This window comes from Argentina silus (genome assembly GCF_951799395.1).
Source record: "Argentina silus genome assembly, chromosome: 10".
Taxonomy (NCBI): domain Eukaryota; kingdom Metazoa; phylum Chordata; class Actinopteri; order Argentiniformes; family Argentinidae; genus Argentina; species Argentina silus.
The window spans coordinates 15440239-15465809 of NC_139664.1; the positions used below are offsets into that span (position 1 = coordinate 15440239).

The 25571-nt window shown below is 43.8% G+C and overlaps 2 protein-coding genes across 4 annotated transcripts in view; one reads left to right on the top strand and one right to left on the bottom strand.

Annotated features, from left to right (window-relative positions):
- The window catches only part of LOC310811106 (TGF-beta receptor type-2-like), an 18445-nt gene extending 6983 nt beyond the window's left edge, over positions 1–11462 (top strand). For all 3 annotated transcript variants that reach the window (XM_083679152.1, XM_083679154.1, XM_083679153.1), the window contains 4 exons: positions 4130–4923; positions 6212–6353; positions 10252–10379; positions 10498–11462. In XM_083679152.1, the coding sequence (XP_083535278.1) occupies positions 4130–4923; positions 6212–6353; positions 10252–10379; positions 10498–10800 (1367 nt within the window). In that variant the 3' untranslated portion in view covers positions 10801–11462. The remainder of the gene's footprint in view (positions 1–4129; positions 4924–6211; positions 6354–10251; positions 10380–10497) is intronic.
- Positions 11463–13388: 1926 nt separating this feature from the next.
- On the bottom strand, positions 13389–22616 carry csad (cysteine sulfinic acid decarboxylase). The gene is made up of 15 exons (XM_083678130.1): positions 22482–22616; positions 20810–20997; positions 20429–20555; positions 19909–19999; positions 19488–19597; positions 19025–19140; positions 18387–18466; positions 18215–18269; positions 17854–17970; positions 17571–17635; positions 17392–17473; positions 16379–16578; positions 14959–15010; positions 14691–14780; positions 13389–14314 (listed from the first exon to the last, which is right to left on the bottom strand). The coding sequence occupies exons 1-15, from the start codon at positions 22510–22512 to the stop codon at positions 14141–14143; spliced, it is 1578 nt and encodes a 525-aa protein (XP_083534256.1). The 5' UTR covers positions 22513–22616; the 3' UTR covers positions 13389–14140.
- Positions 22617–25571: the final 2955 nt, after the last annotated feature.

A 25571-nucleotide genomic window follows, 5' to 3' on the forward strand; every position in this document is an offset into this window, starting at 1 on the left:
ACAAATGCCAGGCATTGTTGTCCCCAGCATAACATTGTCATGACGATCGCCTGTAACAGTGTTTTTTGCATTACTTTAACACCTTAAACACCTTGTGTGCCTGTGTGTGGGTGGATCAACACACTATAATAAACAGTAAACAAATTATTGCACAAAGTAGATCACCGAGATGTTCAAGAGATTAAAAGAAAGACTCAGAGAAACAGATGTCAATCATTGTGGATCAGGGTTCTCACCAAAACAAACAGTTGTTTCTAATAAGGGACTCACAAAGATAGTCTGCCGGAGCGTGTTGCTCCCGGTTAAACACATTTTTTTGAGGTTGTAAATCTGACAGCATCATTAGGAAGTGAGGCGTTGTCAATATTGAAATGAAAAATATGAGTTATCGTAGCACAGAGCTTGCCAGTGTCAGGGTTTGTTTAAGGCCGTTCCATAGCAAGATAAGATTGTCATTTCAAACCATGTGAGGAAGAGAGTTAATAAATTATTTCTAGATATCATTTGTTACAGTTACTAAAAATATAGTTTTGTGCTCGATGTCACTCTGTGTCTCAGAGCTTCCGCGGGTTATTTTTGAACACCTGAATATGAATAATATCATTCTCATCGTCAGCCCTCAAAGTATTTTTTGCCGTTGGCTATTTTGATAATAAAACAAGAAGAAGAAGACATGGAGGGGAAAACAGCTCTTCTCGTAATATTCCAGTCTGTGAGTTTTTACAGTCCCCCCCTCGCTGTGGAATCTTGGCCTGCAGTCACAGAGCAGACAGTTTTAAAGAGGAGTGACTCACAGGCAAACTCAGACAGGGAGAGAGGTAGAGAGAGAGAGAGAGAGAGAGAGGGAGAGAGAAGGAGAGAGGAGAGAGAGGGAGAGAAAGAGAAAGAGGGGGAAAATTAAGTACAGAAAAAGGGAGAGAGGGAGCAAAAGGGAGAGGAAGGGAGAGAAGGAGGGAGGATTAGAGCGATACAGAGAGAGAGAGAGAGAGAGAGAGAGAGAGAAAGGAATGAAGGAATAGATAGGAGATATGAGACATGTTTACAGACCAGTCGTGGTTGTAAAGCGCTGCTGTTACCATAACAAATAAATAATGATCCCAACGCTCAGTTATGTTACCATGTTAGCGATCTCTCTCTGGCAGAATTCCTCCACACGCCGTCTGAACATGAGATCAGTGATGATAAAGAACAGTTATTAATACTACATGTTGATGGGAATGACTGAATGACTTATACAAGAGGTAAACTGGTAAACAAAGACAGCTCCCACAATACAACAGGCACAATACAGTCTATCCGGGGAGGCTGGTGGAGGTAGAAATCGGAGGACGGGCTCATTGTAATGCATGGGATGGAACGAGGAGTGGTATCAAACACACGTGTATGGGATGGAATGAAGAATGATATCAAACATACGTGCTCTGTTACCCCAAAAAGTCGATTCCAAAGCACAACTCAGATTATCGCTATCAACATACATTTTTCATTGTATGAGATCATCTGTCTGCTCATTCGAGGTGCATGTTTTAATCTGATATGCATAGAATAGAATGGTGTGAAACACTTGTTGCCACGGTACCGCCACTGAAACTTCCGGTGTGCCTTACGGTAAGTCTCACCACGCTGCTAATCAGGAGACACCTGTACCGTCTGATAGAGAACATACAGGAAATACAACTGGAACTAAAAAAAAAAAAAAAAAACGTTTTTACAACCAATCTAGAGCAATGCTCTAGATCCACTGTACAGACAGTGAGTCAACGTTTATGAATGCCGCTCCATGACCAAGGTATTTATTGTATTCATGTGTTTTATGATGCGTTATCGAACCCTTATTAGAATTGTAAAACTCTCGTTTTTGACCTTGACATCATCGTTCGTATGTCTGGAAGTCTGAAACACACACACAGACACACGTGCACACGCATGCATGCGCATACACACACATGCACGCACACACAGACACACTTGCACGCACACAGACACACGTACGCACACACACACGCCGCACACACACACACACACACACACACACACACACACATACTCACTTAGGGCTGGTTTTCCAGGCGTACTGGCTCAACATAGATTCAGACTCTACCAGTACAGCTCTTGGAAAGGCTCCTCACCATCCCTCCATCACCTGTTTTATACATGAAATCATGTCTGGCTCATTCACTTTAATAGCAAATGTGTTTCTGCTTAATTTGTCCACTAACATTCCCTTATATGCAGAATACACTATGAATGTTGAGGTAATTAGCAATTTAGGGTTAGGGTTAGCCTACTTGTGAGTCAGAGACTTAAGGAACACGAGCATCTAAATCCCTGTGAAAACACATACACACACACACACACACACACACACACACACACAAACACACACACACACACACACACACACACACACACACACACACACACACAGACTGATATGTTTAATCACAGGCCCTGAGGAGAGTAGAGTCTTATTAGCTTGAATAATCTGTCAAACCACAGGGAGCTCTGCGTGAGAACAGTGCGATCATGGATGCTGGCATCCTGATTGGAAAAGGCACCATTTCATTAGTAGTTTCTCTTGGCACTCTTTGATTGGCACTACCCCTATTTTCTCCATCTCCCTCTCTCTCTCTCTCTCTCTCTCTCTCTCTCTCTCTCTCTCTCTCTCTCTCGTTCTTTCTTCCTTTATATAGACACACCTACAGACACATCTTGGCATATACCAGGCGGCAAAAGTATGTTTTATTTGAGACTTTAAATAAAAAAAACTCTGGTCTCCCTTTCCTACACTCCAAAAACAGTTTGAATGCATTGCCTTAGTGATCCTCCTCAATCACCAGGTTTTCATTGTGTGTATTGTTTACCTACAATATACACTCTAATCTGTATCTGAGTATGGGTATCAGCCAATGTGTTTATGTATTTGTGTCTGTGGCTAAGCCCTAAAGCCATAAACCGTTCTTAAACAATTGCCCCCCAGACACAGATGCACACGCACCCCAAACACACACCCGACCACACAATCAACATTTTATTTGTCTGTTGCACAACCACACCAGCATATCCCTTCAGCTTATGAAAGGGCTGGTGCTGGTACATGTTCAAAGAGAAAGGGAGAGTTGAACTCCAGTCCCAACTCCACGCCCACTTCACTGCCCACGTAGCTGGCAGAGAGGGACTCTCTATTTGGGGTTGGCGCGGCAGTGCCAGGGCCTAAAGGTGCCAGCCAGGTCTGAGGTGAGGTACGCCAGGGTAATTTTCCTTTGAGGGACTGACTGAGACAGCCATTGAACAGGTGCCAATGTGCTGCACACAGTCTCTCTACTGTTTCCACCCAGAGGCCAGAGGTGGGCTGCCAGTCTCACCAGGCTTTAGAGGTGGCAGTGCCCTCTGCCCAGTGCCCACCTCCCCTCCCCTCCCACGCACGCACGCACGCACACTCACACAAACACATACACACACACGCGCGCACACGCACACATACACATACACACGCACACACGTGCACATGTGCACATGTGCACGCACACACACACACACACACACACACAGGTGCACACACACACACACACACACACACACACACTTCCTAGCACAGATATCTGTAGAGGTCGTGGGTTTCTCTATTCAAATCTACACCTCAGATACTGTATGTCATTATTATTACCGTGACCTTTAAGCTTAGGTAATCACGTCAGTGTTTACGTCATCAGAATACAAAGCAGGCAGTGCGGCGTTCATGATGTCCAACTTCATAATGTACAGTTACTGAAACACAAGGGTTTGGTTGACTATTTGTGGAACACAATGCCTTATCAAAGAGCAGCGCCTATTTCTATTTGTGGAACATCCTGCTTCTACCTACTGTCTCACGTTCAGTACTAAAGCTCGTAAATCACATGAAATCAGCTGATGTCCTACACGTCCTTTTCCGTGTAGCAGGTCACTAGGGTGTGGTATTAGACACATTAAACTCATTGCAGCATGCTTGCTCTTACCATGGTACGACTGTACACACCGCACTGTTTATGTGGCTACACATTCTCATGTTCTACATTCTACACAACACATTCTATATTCATGTTCTATACGGTCTCTAACCCTCATGGTGTCTGGTCTGGTTTTCCAGTAATTGGTCCAACCATCGAGTCCCCCGTGGTGCCGGTTATCCTGGTCAGCCTGCTGCCTCTCCTGGTCCTGGCCGTGCTGGTCATCTCCATGTTCTACTGGTACCGCGTCTACCGCCGCCGCAAGCTCAACCTGGAGTGGGAGAGCAAGAAGCCCAAGCGCAAAGGCAAGGGTCTGGACTGCAGCGACGCCTGCGCCATCATGATCGATGACGACGGCTCTGACAGCAGCTCCACGCACGCCAACAACATCAACCACAACACCGAGCCCCTCCCCATCGAGCTGGACCTGCAGGTGGGCAAGGGCCGCTTCGCCGAGGTCTACAAGGCCAAGCTGAAGCAGAGCTCCCCCGACCAGTTCGAGACGGTCGCCGTGAAGATCTTCCCCGAAGAGGAGTACGCCTCGTGGAAGAACGAGAAGGACATCTTCTCCGACATTGACCTGAAGCACGACAACGTGCTGCACTTCCTGACGGCGGAGGAGAGGAAGGTGGAGAAGCAGTACTGGCTGATTACAGCCTACCACCCCTGGGGGAACCTCCAGCAGTACCTGACCTGCCACATTATCTCCTGGGAGGACCTGAAGGTGCTGGGGGGGTCCCTGGCCTGCGGCGTGGCCCACCTCCACAGCGACCACACGCTCTGCGGAAGGCCCAAGGTGCCCATCGTCCACAGAGACCTGAAGAGCTCCAACATCCTGGTGAAGAACGACCTCACCTGCTGCCTGTGTGACTTCGGCCTGGGCCTCCGCCTGGACAACTCCCTGTCAGTGGACGACCTGGCCAACAGTGGGCAGGTGAGAGGAGGTTTCTATTTTACAGCAGCAGGGAGGCAATTGAGCTCTATAATACAAGCTCTACTACCCAGTGTCATTTTGTATGGATATTTGGAGTAGTGTATTGTGTTATTCTATTTCTGTAAGTATGTCATGCCACTATGATATCTTAGTTCTGGGTTTTTGAGATATGAGCTGTATTTGTTTGTGCCTGCTGCTCCCAACTCTCAGTGCAGTCTGCGAGTGTGTTGGTGAGACAGACAGAGCTGGATGCTGACTGTGTACAGTAGATCACTGGCAGATAGAGAGAAGAACAGCTGTGTGTATTGTGACATGCAGGGGAACTCCCCTCAGGCACTCCATCTGTGTGTGACCTTTGTTCCCAGTGTTTGTTCTGATTGTATGATTCACAGACTGGTAATGCTCTGAAGACAGGTGATAGGGTGATGACTAACTCGCTAAGACTCAGGTCTAATCCACTCTCATTGACATTTTTTAGGTTAACAAACCATGTAAATTTCCCTTATGTAAATCCCTGCATCAATTATTCCCCTCAGGTCATTTTTTGGAATTACATTTACATACACATTAACTACATGTATTTCACATGACGTATACATTTATTGTGCATTAAATACACATTATTTTCATATCAAAAGGGCGAGTTTCAACATTGAAAGTGGGTTTTAGTCCAAGACGAGGCTTAATCTGCGTCTGTGAAAGCCCCTCTACTGTACTGTATCTGTCTCTCCTACTGTAAGTACTGGGCCTAGTCATGTGGGTTTAGAATGTAAACATCCAGTAGGAGTCTCTGGCCGAAGATCAATTCTGCTCTGTTTGTTTCCTGTTTGCTGGAGGAAGCTCAGAGGAGTCCTGCCACATGACCGTCCTTCACAACCGGAAAAAATAGATTTGTGTTAATCCCTGAAGAGCACTCTATTCTACATTCTCGCTCCCTAATGCCCTCTTCAGTGATCTGGGGAGAGGATAGCACTGTCACTGTTTATCTTATGCTACTGTATGTGTCACTGGTGTATCATGCACACATACAAGTCAATGAAACGTAAGATCTTCCTACTGTTTTATAATATGACTCAGGGGATACCATTTAAATCATTTTGTCTTTGGCACCACAGTTTTGTCATTTAGACCACTGATATTATGACCTTTCTCCTTGTGAAAAACACAAGTTTGACAGGTGTGAAACTCTAGTAGTCTTCTTCAGGAGAGTGCTGTGGTGATTCAGGTGTGTGACTGACTGTCTCTCTCTCTCTCTCTCTCTATTTCTCTCTCTATCTCTGTTCCACAGGTGGGCACAGCCAGATACATGGCCCCAGAGGTGCTGGAGTCTAGGCTGAACCTGGAGAACATTGAGTCGTTCAAGCAGACAGACGTCTACTCCATGGCTCTGGTGCTGTGGGAGATCACCTCCAGGTGCAACGCCATCGGTGGTGAGTCAACACTCTCACAGACTACACATGGGCCAATAGGACACAACATGGTGGGGTATTCCACTGATACGAGATCCTTTTATTGCCATACAACCGCGGTTGGTGGAATTTACAGATTAGCACTCATTCGGGCTGGACACTAGCTGATAGGTAGGCTAAATTGTAACCGCGAGGCCCCTCTGGAAGTCCAGTGCAAATATAGCACCCGGGGGTTTGACTCCTGACTCATTGACTTGACTTCTCCACCCCTTTTGATTGAGCCAAAGTTTTATTTTTTCTTCATTAAATCCAGGAAATGGGTGGGTTCTGTGTATTCTTTGTGTATACACACATAGAGTTACTGTGCACATACTGTTATTGAGTATCCATTAAGCGATTTCCTCCCTTGGAAAGGAAAGCGAGTGCTATAAAGGTTCCTCATTGCCCCAATACCTTGTGGCATTTTGTTTTTCTGTTTTCTTGGCATGTCTCTGTCCATTGTCTCTTGAGCGGCAGAGAGATTGGATGGCGCTGTTTGGCCCGCATACTGTAGTGGTCTGACCACCGCTGCTTCCTGTTGTGCAGTGGTTGTTCTTAAATAGCTGTGTGATGGTACTCCACCTCAGCTCCTGAGTCCACAGGAGGAATCTGTGGAATGTCTAATATGTGAAATAGACCATCAGAACACTTGCCCTTCTTTGGGCAGGAGTTGTGCAGGGATGCCTCTCTGGTAGGGGGTTTATAGGCTTGAAAGTCTTCTTGAATGCCTGGAATCTGTATTCCATCGTGAAAACACAGAGGGGAGGACGTTGTAAAAGACCATAACGCGCATGGGAGGCAATTGGGGTTGTGTCTCATGTTCTAGACACACTCCTGGGGGCTGGGTCTGTGTATTTCCCACATGCCCCTGCCTGTCTCGGCCGTAGACAGTGATCAGATAGGCTGGCTGCTGGGCCAGTAGAGGACACGCTCCCGGCACGTCCTCCTACCTCACTACCGAGGGCTTATCTAAAGGAGCCTGAGACATTTAGACCCAGACAGTCACATTCCAGCACCCAGAGTCGCTCTGTGTGTGTGGGTGTGTGTGGGGGTGGGGGGTGGGGTGGCCCTACAGTATTTCTGTGTCTGGGACTGTGTGTGTCGCCTGTCTGGCCTGGCCTTACTACCACTCCAACCCCAACAAGAGTAGCCAAGGGAGGGGAACTGGTGGCTGGAAATACAACTCTGTGTTGTTGTTGTTGTTGTTGTGGTTCCACCCCTCTCTCCCTCTCTCTCTCTCTCTGTCTCTCTCTCTCGCTCTCTCTCTCTCTCTTTCTTTCTCACTCTCCCTCTCTCTACCCGCCCCCCCCTTTCTCTCGCTCTCTCTCTCTTTGGGTGTACTGTAATTTGCGTGTCCTGAATTAGCCCGAGGTGGGGTGTGGTAGGGCCGACCTGGTCCTGGGCTGGGCCCGGTCTGGTCCGGACGGTGGAGTAGAGCAGGGCAAGGCGGCTGCCACTGTGCCAGCCTGGGAATGCTCCTCCTGACCCAGGGGAGACGTGGGGAGCAGCTGGGCAGCAGGTGTCAGGGCTTGAGGCCGGGGCAGGGGGCTGGGGTTGGGGGTGGCTGGGGCCCCATGTAGCTGCACCATCCATCTCCAGTGGGGTTGAATTACCTAGAGCAGCACAGCTCCGACAGACTACTCCCACTCAGAACATACTTAAGGCTTTTTACTACGTCTTTGTTACTGAACACCAATGATTCACATTCACATGTTCGGTGCAGACAATTCAGGCTCCTAAAGGTTTGAGGTGTCTGTTTGATACAGTTTTAGTTGATCACTTCACGCCTGTCTGAACAGGTCTGCTACAGTATGCGGGTTGGCCTTGTAAACACGGCTTTCTTTTCTGCAGTACAGTTGCAACCCACCACTACTGCTAATGGGCAACATTTAATCTTAACTGGCCTGGGTCATAATGTGTTAGCCTCAATCTAACCTCAAGAATTCATCCTATAACTTTCTCTGGAGAGTGCAGCTGCTTTATATCCCGTTGTCGTCTGAGGGCTTGCTGCTCCAGACAGAGGTTCAGACGGCAGACCCATGGAGGTTTCAGACAGAGGTTCAGACAGCAGACCCGAGGAGGTTTCAGACAGATAATCTGAAAGGGAAACTGTCGTAAACCACTTCCCTCCTTTAGATTGGGAGAACTGGTTTCTGAGGCCCAGCGAGAGCGCTCAAGTCTGTGTGACATCTTTTCCCGAAAAACCACGGCATTCTTCACATAGCTAGCATCTCGCAGGGCCTGTGGTGTAGCAACGCCTCCCTTACACACAGTTATAAGAAGCTTTCTGTGTTCAGGCTCAGTTTTCTCTATTCTATGTTGTTAACAGAGTAGAGCTTGTCAACAGAGTAGCGCTGAAACGGACCAGAGTACCCTCCCTCTCTCATCAGTTACATTAAAGTGTGTGCGATCCTGTAGGCCTAAATGGGCTTGAAAGTGCCTCCCTCACACACAGTAATGAGAAGCTTTCTGTGTTCCAGCTCTACTCTCCCTTGCTTTGCTGTGTGTCAACAGAGTACTTTAGGGCTGAGCAGACCCAGAGTATCCTCCTCTCTCATCAGTTACACTGTAGTGTACAGTCCTGGAAATGGACTTGAAATGGGCCTTTTCTCCTTTCTGTCAAAGCATACTTTTGGAGGCTTTCACGTGTTTGAGGCACACCAGACCTCTCCAAATAATTGTGCTAAGGCCAGCTAAACATCTGTGGTATTTATTTCATTTTTAGAAGAACTCAGCAGGGCCCTGAATAGCAGAGAATGAAGGACAATAATGGCCTGCCCCAGCATAAATAATATCTCCTGGGGTGGGTGGATTTTGTTTAAAATCTGAAACAGGGGAAGTCCACTTGTCAAAAACAGGAAGTGTCCGCTTGTGGAGTCAGCTTCTCTACAGGGTCCCAATCCTGGCCCTTCACTTCCTGTCCGGGGGTTCCATGCTGGCCTCTCCACTTCCTGTGGGTCTATAAAGCTGGGCAGGACCACAGAACACTCCCAGCGAAACTTGGAACAGCGAAACCGCTGCGTTTATCGGAACTTGCTGATGTTAAGTGAGGGTGTTGACCACTCCTATTAGGATTACATACAGCACTGTGAATCCCTTGTCATTGATTCAGTTAGAGAAGTCCTTTTCACACAATGAGTCATTCATTCAATAGAACAGTTAGCTCTCCGTCTCAGTGAAAACATTTTTAGCTATCATTATTCAATGATGACAATGTTTGTCTCTGTGTTTTATTGGGTGCCCTGTCCTTCCTTCCTGCGGTGGAGATGCATCTAGATTCACTGGTCTCAGATCAGTTGTTGATTACCAGTGTGAACCTGATAGACTGTAACACCACAGGCTTCAGGATTAACAGAGTTTGCAGCTGTTGTGAGTTCAGTTTCATGAGGTCTGGAAAATGTCCCAGAACTTTGTTTTTTATACTCTTTGGCTCACTGTTGTGATCATTCTCTTTCCTCCACTGGTTTTCAGAATGAAAAAAAAGAAAACAAATTAGAACGTCAATGTTTTGAATGGTTTTGGACTTCTGAGGTCGGAACTAATTGCCTGTTAGGGCTGTTTGATTTGTTGATTCTGAAACAATCTCCAGTGAAGTGCCAGAGCAAGTTTTCTTCTCATGGAAGCATCATAAAAGTTATTTTATTTCCCATATTCAGCACTACTTGTGCCAATGCATTAACCCTAACGATACAGAAACTATAGCTATTCAATGGCTCTCTATGTATATTCATTACCTCATAGGAAGATGCAGTTGAATTTTAAAATCTCTCCATTTGAAGAACATGAATACTTTCTTTGATCCTAGTCTTTGCCATAACCTGTTATGATGGTTGAGTTTTGTGGTAGATAGTTAATTGGATTGTTTGTGCTTGCATTACAGAGGTGAAGGACTACGAGCCTCCTTTTGGCTCCAAGGTGCGAGAGCACCCCTGTGTGGAGAGCATGAAGGACAACGTCCTGAGAGACCGAACACGCCCGGAGATCCCTGACGGCTGGATAAACGACAAGGTACACACACACACACACACACACACACACACACACACTTACAAAGACACAGGCCTCTAATGCTGTATGTGCAATAAGTATATTTAATTGAGGCTCTGCTCTCTTGCGCTCCCTACAGGGCGTGGCAGTGGTGTGCGCCACCATAAAGGAGTGCTGGGACCACGACCCAGAGGCCAGGCTCACTGCACAGTGTGTGGCGGAACGCTTCAGCGATATAGAGGACGAGTTGGACCAGCTGGAAAAGCTGGAAAAACTGTACAGCCGGAGCAGCTCAGAAGAGAAAATACCTGAACAACAGAAAATACCAGAAGAGGAGAAGATACCAGAACAACTGAAGATATCAGAAGTGGAGGAGATACCAGAACAAGAGAAAGTACCAGTGGACTCTTCTGTTAGCGACGATTCACCTGTCTATGCCTGAGAATCAGAATGTCACATATGGAACTTGTGTTTCTGTGCTATGGGATGGAAACAGCCCCACCAAATAGCCTCAAACTGGAAGATATCCAAGTGTGTGTACAGTATGTACTGTATGTATGTATTCAGTGCTTGGATATGTTCCCCACCGAAGCTCTTCCTCTGAGAAAGAGGACTGGACAAGGCAATGTAAAAGCGTTTTATAACCAAAGACATTTGCACTTTATCTGAGATACCTATGCATAGCAGAAGGGTTCATTTTCATGTATTCTAACATGTTGGTGGAGTTTAATGACAAGGTTTTTTTTACCTACGTGTGTAATGAGCCAAATATTAGCAGAAATGTTTCTTTAACACCAATGATGCTGTGGGCTCTCTCCACACAAGCAGGTATTCAAAGTGTGTGTGTGTGTGTGTGTGTGTGTGTGTGTGTGTGTGTGTGTGTGTGTGTGTGTGTGTGTGTGTGTGTGTGTGTGTGTGGCTGTGTGGCTGTGTGTCTGTGTGTGTGTGTGTGTGTGTGTATGTGGCTGTGTGGCTGTGTGTCTGTGTGTGTGTGTGTGTGTGTGTGTGTGTGTGTGTGTACAGTAAGTGTGTATGTACAGAATGTGTGTGTGTGTGTGTGTGTGTTGTTTATACATAGTAATAGTCTAATCATTTTTACTTGTTTGCCAATTAAACAAGCACAATGTAAATAAGGACAATAACTGTACAAAAGAGAGTACAATAAAAGGGAAAACAATTCTCACTACGTTTGCGTCTGGGCAGAGCAGCATCTCACACACTCTGGCTGTCTGCATTATCAACAGAACAATGAGGGTCTTGCCAAAGATTGCTTACCCTTCTTTGTAATATGTAAGATATTGTAAATCTGTAATGAATAAAGTATTTCTGTATTTACTCATTTACTAAACGTTGTTGTTATGCCTTTGCTTATGTCATAATCTAAGGGTATGAAATCACACAGATGGTCTTTGTTCATTGTCTTTGCTCACTTCACCCTGGTACATGTGGACTTTAATGGTACATTTGACCATGCCAGACATACCACACTATAGGTGGGTTTGATAGTATATTTTACCAAGACCAGGTTTCCCACTAACAGTGCTGCTATTGTGATGTGCACCTACAGTCAATGGTTAAACAGCAGATGTGTTTTTCCTGTTTAATGGCTGAATGTTCCAAGTTCCTGGCTATCTGAGGGCGTTCCAGGCAGACACCGTGAGACAGAGCAGAGAAGGTATGTCTGGTTGTTAGGCCCTGCAGTATATCTACCCTCCATCCCCACAGCAACGCTATGGGAACCATGGCCTGCTGCCAACATAGCAACCGTCCGTTTGAAGACTGCAGCCTGAGGTGACAGATTTGTGGTTAGAGCCAGTTCAGGAATCACACCTGGTCTGATCTCTGAGTCAGCGGATAATAATACTTAAACCAGCCAGCTCATTATGTTCGAATTGAATATGCCTAATCTTATCTTGTTAATATCTGAAATCAGTCAACCACACACACATACACGCACACACACACACACACACACGCACACGCGCACATGTAATATAGCCATAATGTAACATAATGTTAGGGTTTGCACCTTTGTTCAGGTATAGCAGGGGTTAACATCTGAGCTCAGGTATGGGCTGTGAAGCCATACAACAATTAACAATTGACTGAAAGTCGACATTGGTGAAGCGGCAGATGCCAGAAAGGAAGGTCAAGTACTGCATGGACACTCGATTGAGCGTACTAACCTCTCCATTGAGAGTGTGTCCTGTAGCATGATTATGTTTCTAGTGGAGAGAGAGGGAGAGCTGTGAGACGGAGCCTGAGCTGCTCTAGGCTATGTTGAGCGCGTGCGGTTCAGACATTCCAGTCCAGAGTTTGGACCGTGACCATAATCACAGGGCAGCCATGTCTATACTACTATAGCCTGGTTGTGTTTGTCTCTAAGGGCAGTCAAGAACAGGCGGGCACCGTCACTCCCTGCCCTCCACCCCCTTACACACCCCCTAACACACACACACACATACACACACACACCCTGACACATCCCTCTCTTTTGTTCCCTTTCCATTTCAAATCCTCAACGCCTTCTTCAGGACTGGCATGTGACTGCAAGTGTATTCCTGGAATTACTGAGTCTCTTTGGGCAGACATCCTGTGTCCATAATTAACTTTTTTGTCTGGATTCCATTTTTTTTATGTTCTTCACTCCTGGTATTTACGTTGTAAGCATTTATGGAGCTTACTCTCTCTCTCTCTCTCTCTCTCTCTCTCTCTCTCTCTCTCTCTCTCTCTCTCTCTGTCTCTCTCTCTCTCTCTCTCTCTCTCTCTCTCTCTTTCTCAATGCTCTGCACTCTGACTGGTCAGGGTCACTGCCCATCCCATTGTTAGTTAATGTGCTTTGTTAATGACTGAACCTGGGCATGTCCAGTTGGAGAGTTAGAGCCATAGAATTGAAGTCATTAGTCATTCTAATGTGTCATTCTAATGTCTTCTGTGGTTATAGTTCTATTCTATTAGAGGTAGAATGAACAAGGAATTGTATTACAACACACCTTAGAGGTTTTACACAGACAAATTACGAGGACAAGATACTGTAAGATATGTGTTTACCAAAACAAAACAAATTCACCATGTAAAAATAACATACAAATTACAAACGGTCATGTCATATATGCATGTATTGCAGCAAGCACATCATGATTTCATTCCCTGTAAACAAGTTGGTCTTTTAGAGCAAATTAAATGATAAACTCGATGAAAATGTTACAAATCAATAAACTCTGCTTTTTCTTCATATATTCAAAATCTTAAATATGTTGCTACAAGATTGCACATCTGCTACATCAGAAATGTTTGAAAGCAAGCACTTTACTTCCAATAATGTTTCTGGCACAAGCGGAGGGTCATGATTGGAACATTACTGTCAAACTTGGTCCTAAAAAGCACACCAACATACAGCTTTTTCCTTGGGATAGGTTGACATAGACATTCCATCTGTGTGACCCCTCACACACATTGTTGCTCGCTTCTACAGTAGTAGCACCATCGAGTAACTTCACAAGGACAAAAACCCTCCCTCATCAACCCTAACTTCCCTGAGATCACTATTGCGTTTTTTAGAACTGTGCAGGCTGCATGTGTACTAGCCGTAACACATGCTTTTAAGAGTTGGTTATAGTGTTTAGCTAACTACCTGCACTTCAAATTAAAATGGAATCGATATAGAGTATAATAAGGCACGTCATACAGTTGGAGAACGCAAGTGAAACCCCTTTATGGAGACAAGAAGTGGAAGGCTGACAAGCTTGACATTTCACACCCCCTGGTTCACCCTGCTGTGATCACAAGTCCTTCCCCAGGCTGTGTATCTCATCCAGGAAGAAGTCCATGTCTTCCTTGCTGACCTGAGGGCTGATGAGGATCTGTCTGAAGAAGTTGGCCTTGTCACCATGGGGCTGGTAGCCCACCATCAGAGAACCCCTCTTCATCATGCGCTCTTTGATCACTGGCGCCACCTGTGGGTAAGGAGGAGCACATACACTGATATGAAGGAGATGGAACTTTTCAGAAGGCAATCTTGTTCCTCATGTCAATAACTTAAACTATGTCATCTGTATTGGGTTAGGCTCTCTGACGTGAGGTAGCTAGTTGCCCCATGTTGGTTAAACACTGCACTAAGCACCGCAGTTAAGTAAATACTAATTAAATACATTTCAGCAGTTGGAAAAACTATCATAATGGGCATAGGCTATCCATTTGTATTTTGTGATTCACCATCAAATAGTATCAACTTCCAGTATGTTGTCCAAGGCAGAGCTTTATCAATAGGCCTATTACCCCATTGGGGAAGGCAGTGTATATGAAGTGGTGTCAAAATGTCCTGTCACTTACCACATGGACCTTTTTCCAGAATTCAGGGCTTTCTGGCATGTTCCGCAAACTTGGTGGAACGTACCAAAAGCAGACGTTTGTGTATTCAGGCTGCAGATACAAAATCAAATTGGTAAATCACTGAAATGTGCATGTTATGCAATGGTTAGTTATAGGGAGTGACCTGGTTTATAGTTTTATAAGACTAATACCAATATGTTCTGTTTGCAGTCTTCTGTTGCAGGAATAATTGTATAAGAAATGTTACATTGAGTTTAGGAATTCTTACCTCCATCAAAAGACGGAATCCCTCTCTTTCCTTGATCTCCTTTACAAGATACCTAGAAAAAGTAAAGGATTGTAAGAAACAAGACATTTCACAACCATCTAGTAATATGCACAAAGTCAGTGATTTCAGTAGAAGACAAACTGGTGTGTCTGCCTCAAAGCACACTGGCCCTGCTGTTCTCTGAGCCACCACTAGAGTGCACTGTCTACCAGACAGACAGACACCAAACACAGAGGAAATCCCCAGTCCGAAGTGTGTCAAGACTAATAAAGATAAAAACATATTATATGCCCATGAATGAAGCCTAGGGGAATGTGGAGTATCAGTCCCATGGTCTGAAAATAGGCCTTGCCGTGTGGACTGATTCTAATTTGGTGCTCTGCCCCCCACAGACTTTATATCTGATCCATAAAGGTGACCACCGCTCAGACGGATCAGGGATTTACAGCTAAAGGCCACACAGAATTGCTCAGGTGCCATGACCTGTACTGTACATAATTTATTTCCAAGCAAGTACCATAAATAGTCCGGCTCCTCTCCAAATATGCTGCATACTAAAGCACCAAGTCACTCTCTAACTCTACAACATGCCTCTGCAAAGCTTGCTAATACTGGGATGCAAGAGGTGTTGTAGAGTCAACTTATGACCTTTGTTTAAGGCCAGCAAGGTGCAGAATTACACCTCATTAAAAAGATGTATAACTCCAATTAATAGAATGCATAACATTTGGATAGAAATACAGTATCGCAAGCCACAGTGATACTAATGTCAGTGAAAGTCTATTTCTGGCTCCCGCCAGAGGGACAGTGACCACAGCAGATCAGGTGAAGTGGTGAGAGGGAACAGAAGACAGGGACAGAGCAGACGCAGCGTCCTTCCCACCACATACATTGATCAGGGTAAAGCATTACTAAGCACCTAAAACACACACCATTATAATATTGCATACGCAAAGACATGAATTGAGAAATTGTGATGCCTTTTTCTCTTAGTCAGATTGAACGAATGCTTTCATTCTGTTTCTATGGGATTCAGTATCGTATTCAAAGTCCTACAGCTGCACACACGTGCACACACGTATGATACCATTCCTCCTTCCATTCCTCATTCTACTCCATGCCCGTCCTCCGATTTCTACCTCCACCAGCCTGCACTGAGCTGCACCTACTTTAGAGCAAATTGGTTGCCAGTGCCATGCACATTAAGGGCCAGGCTAATACTATCTTGACTGAACATTTGAGTAAACACCAATTTGGGTCAAGTGCTACTGTATTTACACAAAGCACATAATGTGCGCATGACCATAATATTCTGTAGGTACGTCATTTGACACTGTTTCATGTTCTGTGATACCGTAGAGGCACAAGTGAAACGTAGAGAGGTCGTACAGAGGTCATAGTTTAGGCATGGCAGACTGACCTGGTCATTGCAAAGGCCCTGTCCACTCTCTCCTCCAGGCCACGTGTCCCCAGGGCTTTCCACATCAGCCAGAACTTGAAGGCGTCAGGCTTGCGACCGCACTGGATGACCTTATCCCCCGTGTCGTAGCTGACATTATAGAATTTATCCTTCTGGAAGAGGTACGAGGCTCGGGCAGAGTGACACCTCTGAAGAATACCCTGGGGGAGGAAGAGAGAAAAGAAGGATGAAAAGAAGAAGACCTATTACTGTACAACGCCATCAGAGAAGGTTGGTGGAGGTAGAAATCGGAAGACAGCTCATTGTAATGCATCTAAGGGAATGAGGAATGGTATCAAACACAACGTGTTCATACGATACCGTTCCTCATTCAGTTCCATGGGTTACAATGAGCCTATCTTATGATTTCTCCCTCCACCAGCCTCCACTGAACACAATATAACATGAGAAAATGGAACATCATGACATAACATATTGTATATTACAGAGTACTGTATACTGTCCGAAAAATGAGCAGCTGGTAACTACAGCTCAGTCAGACGTGTGTCTGGTTGCCTCTGAAATAACTGTGACCCTTTGGCTCTTTGGCTAACCTGTTCACACCCACTGAGAGGGGTAACCTGAGACTCAAGTGGAATTGCACACTCTGACATTAAGTCTGACTTCAGTTGCAGTGGAATTTTACCCTCCCGTGCTCATCAAAAGGTAGTGTTGGTTTGGCAAAGAGTCTAATCCTATCTTAACCCCCCCCCCCCTCTCTTTCTCTATTCTCTCTCTCCCTCTCCCTCTCTCTCTTTCTTGTTCTGCCCCTCCCATGTAATTATTGGATTATATTTTCATAGATAGTGGCTTATGTAACAGTCAGTGGCTTCAAATATGTAGAGGTGGTGTTTATGTTTCTAACCATAGAGAAATATCAGTGTCTGCTTAGGTTATCATAGTTCACTGGGGATGGATCCGTTCAATGTTGCAAACTTGATTGCATTTCTTTGATAAGATTGTGCTGGGCTTACCGTTTTGTCCCTAACCATGAAGGCACAGCACTGTAGACCTGTCATCAGCATCTTATGTGGATTCCATGCCACAGAGTTGGCCCTAAGACACAAACAAGACCATTAGAGAGTGATCAGAACCATTGTGTTGGGATGGATGTAGTCAGTAGCTACATATTGTATGGAGAGCAGAGACTTACCTGTGGATGCCCTGGAGAAGGTGTCTGTGTTTCTTGGACATCAGGGCCCCTCCTCCCCAGCATGCCTGAAGGAAGGAAGGTCAATGACCAGATAAGAGTCAGACAGAGAGTGAATGAACAACAAAATAGTTCATCCATTACCACCAATGGATGAATGGATGAATGAACTACAGTGAGTGAGTGAATGAATGAATGAATGAATGTGTGACTGATTGAGTCATACAATCAATCAATCAATGAAGTCACTTGTTCAACAAACAAATAAATTGCCATGTGCACTTACATCCACGTGAAACCACAGATTATGTCTCTCACAGATGTCTGCGATTTCCTCCAGTGGGTCGAAGGCTCCCAGTACGGTGGTCCCAGCTGTAGAGCTAACCATGAAGGGGAGCGCACCCTGTGAACGCAATGACACCAGGTCATTATTGGGGGCCAAAGCATTGTGTCACTCTAATAGAGCTAGATAATCTATTTCTAATTCTATTTCTATGGTCACGCCAATACAAGGATAACCCTGGCCACACATGGCAGCCTTCCCTAGACTCTGTATGGGTGTTTTCAACAGTAGTCTCCAAACTGTCCCAGCATTTAACTCCCAAACAACCTTCTTTATTCCACCCGTATGAAAGTATCTCCCTCACCTCATCTTTGGCTCGCTTAACGTGTTTCTCCAACTCCGCAGGAATCATCTTCCCTCTGAGATGAAAAGAGATGACAAGAGAAAAGAGCAAAGTGTCAGGTATCAGATTGGTTTTGCTGTCCACTCATTGTGCACACTCAACACCAGGGTGATGTTGAAGTAAACCTGCATACCTTTTGTCGGTTGGGATCACATAAACATTCTTGGTGCCAATTCCCAGGAAAGCGGCTGCTTTGGCAACAGAGTAATGGCACTGAAACAACCAATGACAAACAGTGAGTCAAACTACAACGTATGAACAGTACTACAGTACTAACTACAACGTATGCCACGGGATGAACAGTACTACAGTACTAACAGTAAGTCTAGAGCTTATTACAGTATCAGCTCTAACAAAGAAACTCCATGCATTATTAAACGTTTTCTTTAAAAAGCAATTGGCATCACACCGAGTTTGACTTGTTGGAAAAACCTGTATAAAAAAACAGGTGGACCAGTTCGTTCGGACTTCTTGCATTCAAATATATACTAAAATATGCCTTACTTTCTACTGTGGTCTTATCTGACCCAAGCCACCACAATGATAGGTGTTGGCCTCATTAAGATAGCAACAGACAGGCTTGATTAATCTCAAAACTACACTTTATGCCTAGGTTCAGTATGTACTTTACGGTAGTTTGTCTTCATCAGCAAGACATATAGTTATAGTAAATGTAAACATTTGGGGTGTGTGTGTGGTCTGATTTTAACTGAAGTAAAAACTGCCATTAACTGAAGTAACCGATAATTGGCCAAGGCCCTGTGTGCTTACCTCCTGTGAGGCGAACATGACCAGCCTGGGCATGGCAGACAGGCCCAGCTCTTTGACGTCAGGGCATTTCTGATATCTGGCCACGTTGACAGCATACATGTTGGACACAGAGCCACCTGACAGAAGGAAAAAAACACATGACATAATCACTCAATGTCCGAGCAGCTTTGCCTGGATGTTGGGGGTACTGTAGGCCCTACAGTATAGACCTGTCTGAAAATGGGCCACAAGATGAATGTGTTCCATTTGCCATCCAAATATATCAAGAATGCAATTTCAATATCATTTTAAATATATTCATTTTAAACATACCTTGCAGCAAAATTACATTCGCAACACGATATCAATACAGTAAATGCACTTGAATGAGTAGGTTTCCAGTAGAGGTGCTACAGTAACATCTCTATGCACTTGAACAGAATCTCAACAAAAATGTTTGTTTTTGATGACATGGTTGACATACCTGGGCTGAACACGCCATCCCCTCCCTCCTCCCAGCCAATGATCTCTATCATCTTCTTCAGTACGACGTCCTCTGTCAGTACAAACACGGGAGCCACCTCGTATGTGTACCTGAAGAACAACACAGCCACAATATGACACTCTATTCTGTACAGACTGATAAAGCCTGACAGATATCTCTCATTTCATTTCATATACATTTCAGTCATTTAGCAGACGCTCTTATCCAGAGCAACATTACAATCATCGCAAGTAAGACTTTCAAATCGATCTTCAAGCGTAAGAGACAACATCCAAAACTGAGGACTCATCTGGAGTGCATAATAGCAGAAATACTATGTTAGAGTTACTGTATGAAGTGTAAATGTTAGATGTTGAAATAAACACACAAATCAAATGATATGGCAGAGTTTGTTACTTACACACTGGGGTTGATGGCCTCTGTGATGAAACGGCCCACCAGTGAGTAGGGGTCCAAACCAGCATAGAGCTGGTTGAAGAAACGAGGGTGACCTGCAAATACAAAACCACGGTTAGAGATAGTCATGAATGATCCTCTGACAGAAATGTGTGTGGTGCATCACAGAGAAATAGAATTATCATCAATAATTATTCTATATCATTCTATTTCTATGGTGCCTTATCAGTACTGCATCCCCTCGCAACGATGCAACATCTCTATAACTCTATTTCTGGCGTACATATAAATTGATACTTGAAACCAGGAGTGCACCAGCTCTGTATACCCTGTCACTGTTTCTGTTTCTATTTCAGGCCTGGCTGTTTGGCCTGGCTGGGTCATGGAGTACAGACTAGAGCAGCTCAGGTCTCATGGGCTGGGCTATGCTGGGCTGGGTTAGTGGTGGCCAGGCTAGTTTGGGAGTTTGGAAGATGAAGATTAGGGTTTGGCTGAGTTTAGAATGGGGCTCAGTGGAGTCCAACCTGTCTTGACACTGTATCGAATGGCATCCCGGCAGCGCTGCAGAATCTGAGAATCAGCCTCAGCCCCTTCTCTGAGCTCCAGATCCAACAACTCCTTCAGCTCCTCTGGGGCTCGCCACTCACACACCTGTTCAGGAGACAACACAAAACAATGCAGATGATGAAAGTTTGAGGGAGAACCGTGCATAAACCATACTGCTTAGACGTATCATGTTTTACATTGTTTTATAGTTCACGTTTTATCAAGGGTTGGACATTAGAAACACATTGGAAAGTGGACAAGGTGAGCTTCCACACGACAACATGTAAAACTCTTTCAGCGTCTGAAAAAGCGGTATATACGGTAAATTCAATTACTTATAATATATTGTTATTATCTACCTTTTCTTTAACGTCAGTGGCCTTCATCACACCCTCCTCAATGATGATCGACATGGCTTCCTTCAGGAAGCTCTCCGCAGCCTGGGTGTCCAGCGTTGGGCCATTCAGGGCCACACCATCCACCAGCGCTGGTGGGCTCTTCCCCGGATGCTCCAGCTCCACATGGCTCTGGTCTTCACTGGAGGCCTCTAATGAACAGTTCAGATTTAGAGAGTTCATGGGTCAATGATTTGTACTTTGTTCTTCATTGTACTGTTCCTTCTCAGTGTTGGGGAGTAGTTCCACTATATGTAGCTCAACTGTTAGTCTGTAGAGATAGTTGGTAGAGCTTTCTGCTAACAATGCTTAGGTTGTAGGTTCGATTCCCGCTGGGACCATATATACTGAAAAATGTATGCGCTCACTGCAATGTAAGATGCTTTGGATAAAAGTGTCAGCTAAATGGCATATATTAACTACATTTTGCTGTAGCTTGGTGGTAGTTGAACTGAATTCAAATCTTAGTAGTGTTTTCAGTAGTTTTTGCCATGTAGCGGTGTAGATAACTACTGTCCAACAACATTTTTATTATTATTATTATTATTATTATTTGCCTGTGTTTTAAATGTGTCCTTATTTATGATCAGAGGATAGATCCATCACAATTTGAGGAAATGGATACATTGCAGCAAGATTATCGGAAAAGACTTTTTTGTTGTTTAAGAATGTCAGACACTCCTTTCTGAGAAAGCATTGCGAAAGCTTTCTGAGAAAGGAAGCTTGGGAACCAGATAATGACTGGCAGGAATTTAAATGAAAGAAATATTTGATCCCGTGATGTGTGACATGTACTATTAGCCTATGCTGTACTATTTAGCCTAGGTAGCTGCGGTGCAGGGACGTGCACAAGGGGGCGGCGGGAGGGGGGGCGAAAGGTTGCCAAAATCCTTCCCCTTTGCCTTGCCAATCACAAAGTGGGGGGAAAGCACGTCAATCGTTCAATCTTTCAAATTCAAAAATGGCTTCTATAGTTTACCCACATTGAGGAAACAATGTTGTCTATATTCGGGTGTTTCAGTACTGTACCTCCGCAGAGCGACACTTTGCGTAGGTGGCTGGCACCGCTGCCCATCCTTCTTTGAGGTGGGCAACGAGTATTACCTGTTCGCTCACTGACTATTCTAAAGGCTTTGTGACAGGTCACACATCACTTGGGAAACAAACTCGATGCTTTAAGTCATTCAAAGCCACCCAAGAAAGGAACTTGACATCATGAATTATGACATTGGGGGGTGGGAGCATAGGCAGAGCAAATTGGGTGAAAGCATGAACTTTTAAATAAAGATAGAGTTTATTTTTTATTTTTTATTACTACTCTATATTCATATTATGTTTTACATTATTAGCCTATGCATATATTTGTTATTATTTCTTTAGTTGATTCTGCGGGAATATGTTAATTGTGAATACTAATGAATGTCTATTGCCCTGTATTTGCTCTGGTCTAGAAAAAAAGCAATACAAAAAAAAAAGGAGAAAAAAAACAATCATGACATTTTCATTGCACGCATTGCTAAAAGCCTATTAGCCCACCTGTCCACACGCATTTGTCTTGCACTCACTCTTCCAATGCAATTCTCAATTCACTAATGCCTATGCATTAATATACGAGCAAGTTAAATTGGATACGTACCGTTAATATGTCTATCCATCGTCGGTGCCATTGTTAATTTATAAAAGTGCAAATTGGTTTCAGCAGTCCGTTCTTCAACATAGAAAATGCAATGTGTGAAGGTGCATAAGAATGTCTCATTTATACATCAAGAATGTATTAAGCATAATGACGTCACATCCGCGAGATTGGTAAATCCTTTGCCGGTACATCGCCGATGCGTCATGGAAAAACACTAGCAGTCCATAGTACAGTATTCACTAGATGAATCATGAGTTTCACATGTCCCTTCTGTTACTTATGTCTTGGAGCCAAATGATGGAAATTTCCGTCTGGTTCCACAACCCTATCAATGGCACCTGAAGAGAGCACGTAGCGATATTTGGAAATTGAAATGTAAAAGTTGTCAAGGATCCTAGCAGTGCTCCAATAGGCCTCTAGCAAATGAAAAATCGCTAAGGTACGAATTCCCATTTTAGGGCATGAAATAGAAGGTGCTAGTGGCACTGTAAGGAGAAAGTATAGTACAGGTATCATATTTTGGAGTGCAGTTATATGGGGACCTCATGTGGCATATAAAAGGACTACACACACACACACACACACATTTCATAAATATGGTTTACTCTTTTCCTCTAGGAAATGAATAGGCTATATTTCCCTTTAATGGTTTGATCATTGTACATGAGAGTACTACTCCCAAAACAGGAAGGAGAGCCCTCTGATTACATTCAAAGATGATTGCCAATCCTACCACAGGGTCAATTGAGCTGGTTCTCTGCACACTCACCATTGATCAGAGGAGAGAAACTGTATTCTTTTAGCACTGAGGCAGGCAGGTGAGAGCATAACCTGTATGCTCCTATTATTCAATCGAGATAACATGGATGGCGGAACAGAGATACTGTACATAAGGCCATATACAACTTTACATAAAGTGGTGTAGTTGGACCAGTCACACTGTATGGGATAGGCCTGTAGAGAATGCTGGGGATGATGAGACAAACCAATGAAATATAAAGGCCATCAACACTCAAAATCTTTATCTCTCTAACTATCCAAGGCCAAACCTCTGCACTTTGCAGAAAGGCAAGTTTGTCCTTGCAAGAAGTGCAGTCAATGTATAGTCAATCATGATTCACCTGATTGGCAAGTACTTTAATCAATGGAAAACAGACAATTTGTCACAAACCAAGCATGGGATGTGGGTTTGTTTCTCGAGCAACTGAGGCTGTATGGTATATTGAGGAAAATAACATTGATGGACTTCTGCCTGATAACGGAAATGACTAATGGATGGACAACGCTTAAAGGTAGTAGGGCATGTTGTGACAGGCCATGCATCAGGTTTTGTTCAAAGATTTGTTGTGCAATTGTGAGCATCTTGTGTAGAATTCAAATAGATTTGGTTCTCATCCAGGTAGCTGTTTACTTTAGGCTAGTTTTTGGAGACGAATGGTTCGCTCTTGTTCACTACAATATATTTGAAAAAAATTACTCTGTTTTCACAGGCGTGACGTCATATCCCAGGATATACCTTTAAGGTCATAGTACTGTATAGTAATATTGCTTCAGCAAGTCCAACTATTGTTATTGCTCATATTTATTATTATTATTATTATTAGTGGGCTTGATTCAGCAGTTAAACAACCAACTCTCTACCCACTCCACGAAACTACCCCTGGCTCATCCTGTCCATATCTATCTATCTATCTATCTATCTATCTATCTATCTATCTATCTATCTATCTATCTATCTAACATTCTATCTATGACCTTGACCTTATGACCTTATATCTATCTAACCTTTCAACTACTGTATCCATTCATCCATCCAATCAACCAACCAACCAACCTACTGTATCTCACTTTCTTTCAACTGCCCAGAAAATATTCATCAACCCTGAAAAGAAATTTTCTGGTAGAAAAGTTTTCTGATACCTACTAAACTTTTAAGCTTTTTGTAACTCAAAAAACTCTAATTTGGTTAACCAACCAACTCTACCACTCTCACCACTTAAATAACCAACTTTCTACCCATTCCACTGAAGTACCCCAGGCTCATTATATCTATCTATCTGTCTGTCTATCTATCTACCTACCTATCTGTCTATCAAATAATCTATCCAACCAACCAATAGACCAACTAACCGTTCATCTAAGCAAATCTTTAACTTTATCCACTACCATAATAAGACTTTGCAAGCCCACAACATTTCTTCTGGAACTTATTTTCTAGTTTTACATACAAATACACTTGAAATGAGACTGCATTAACATACAACTAGAGTGATTTTAATGTAGGAAAAAATGGAATTTCACAGAACTCAGCAATGTGTTAATCATCAACATTTATGAGTTCATTATCATTAAGGTCATGGCAATAGATGATAAGAAGTGATAGATGTGTACACTTTTCAAGTGTCACAATGGGAGCCAGAAAAAAACCACACGAACAAAACACATGCACGAATATGTTCTCACTAACCGATGTACCTGTAATAGTTATTTTTGCTTGATTCCATGTGCTCATTTATTAGATTAGATTCAACTTTATTGTCATTGTGCAGAGACAACGTAATGCAGTTAGCGTCTAACCAGAAGTGCAAAAAAGCAGAAAGTGCAATGAACAGTATATACAGGTAGTGCAGTATATGAGCAGTAAGTAGTGCAGTATAGTATAAGTAGTGCAGTGTAAGCATTATATGAATAAGCAGTGGCATTATAAGCAGAATAAATAGGTTGCAGTATGAACAGTGTAGCAGCATATGAGCTGTATTTTAGATTTTTAGATTTAGATTCAACTTTATTGTCATTGTGCAGAGTACAAGTACAGAGACAACGAAATGCAGTTAGCGTCTAACCAGAAGTGCAAAATAGCAGAAAGTGCAATGAACAGTATTTACAGGTAGTGCAATATATGATCAGTAGTAGTGCAGTATAATATAGTATAGTATAAGCAGTATAATATAGCAGTGCAGTATAGCAGTATGTGAGTAGCAGTGGCATTATAGCAGAATAAATAGTTACAGTATGAGCAGTGTAGCAGCATATGAGCTGTATGGGTAATGCAGTCTAGCAGTATATATGTATTAACAGTAACATGAGGTA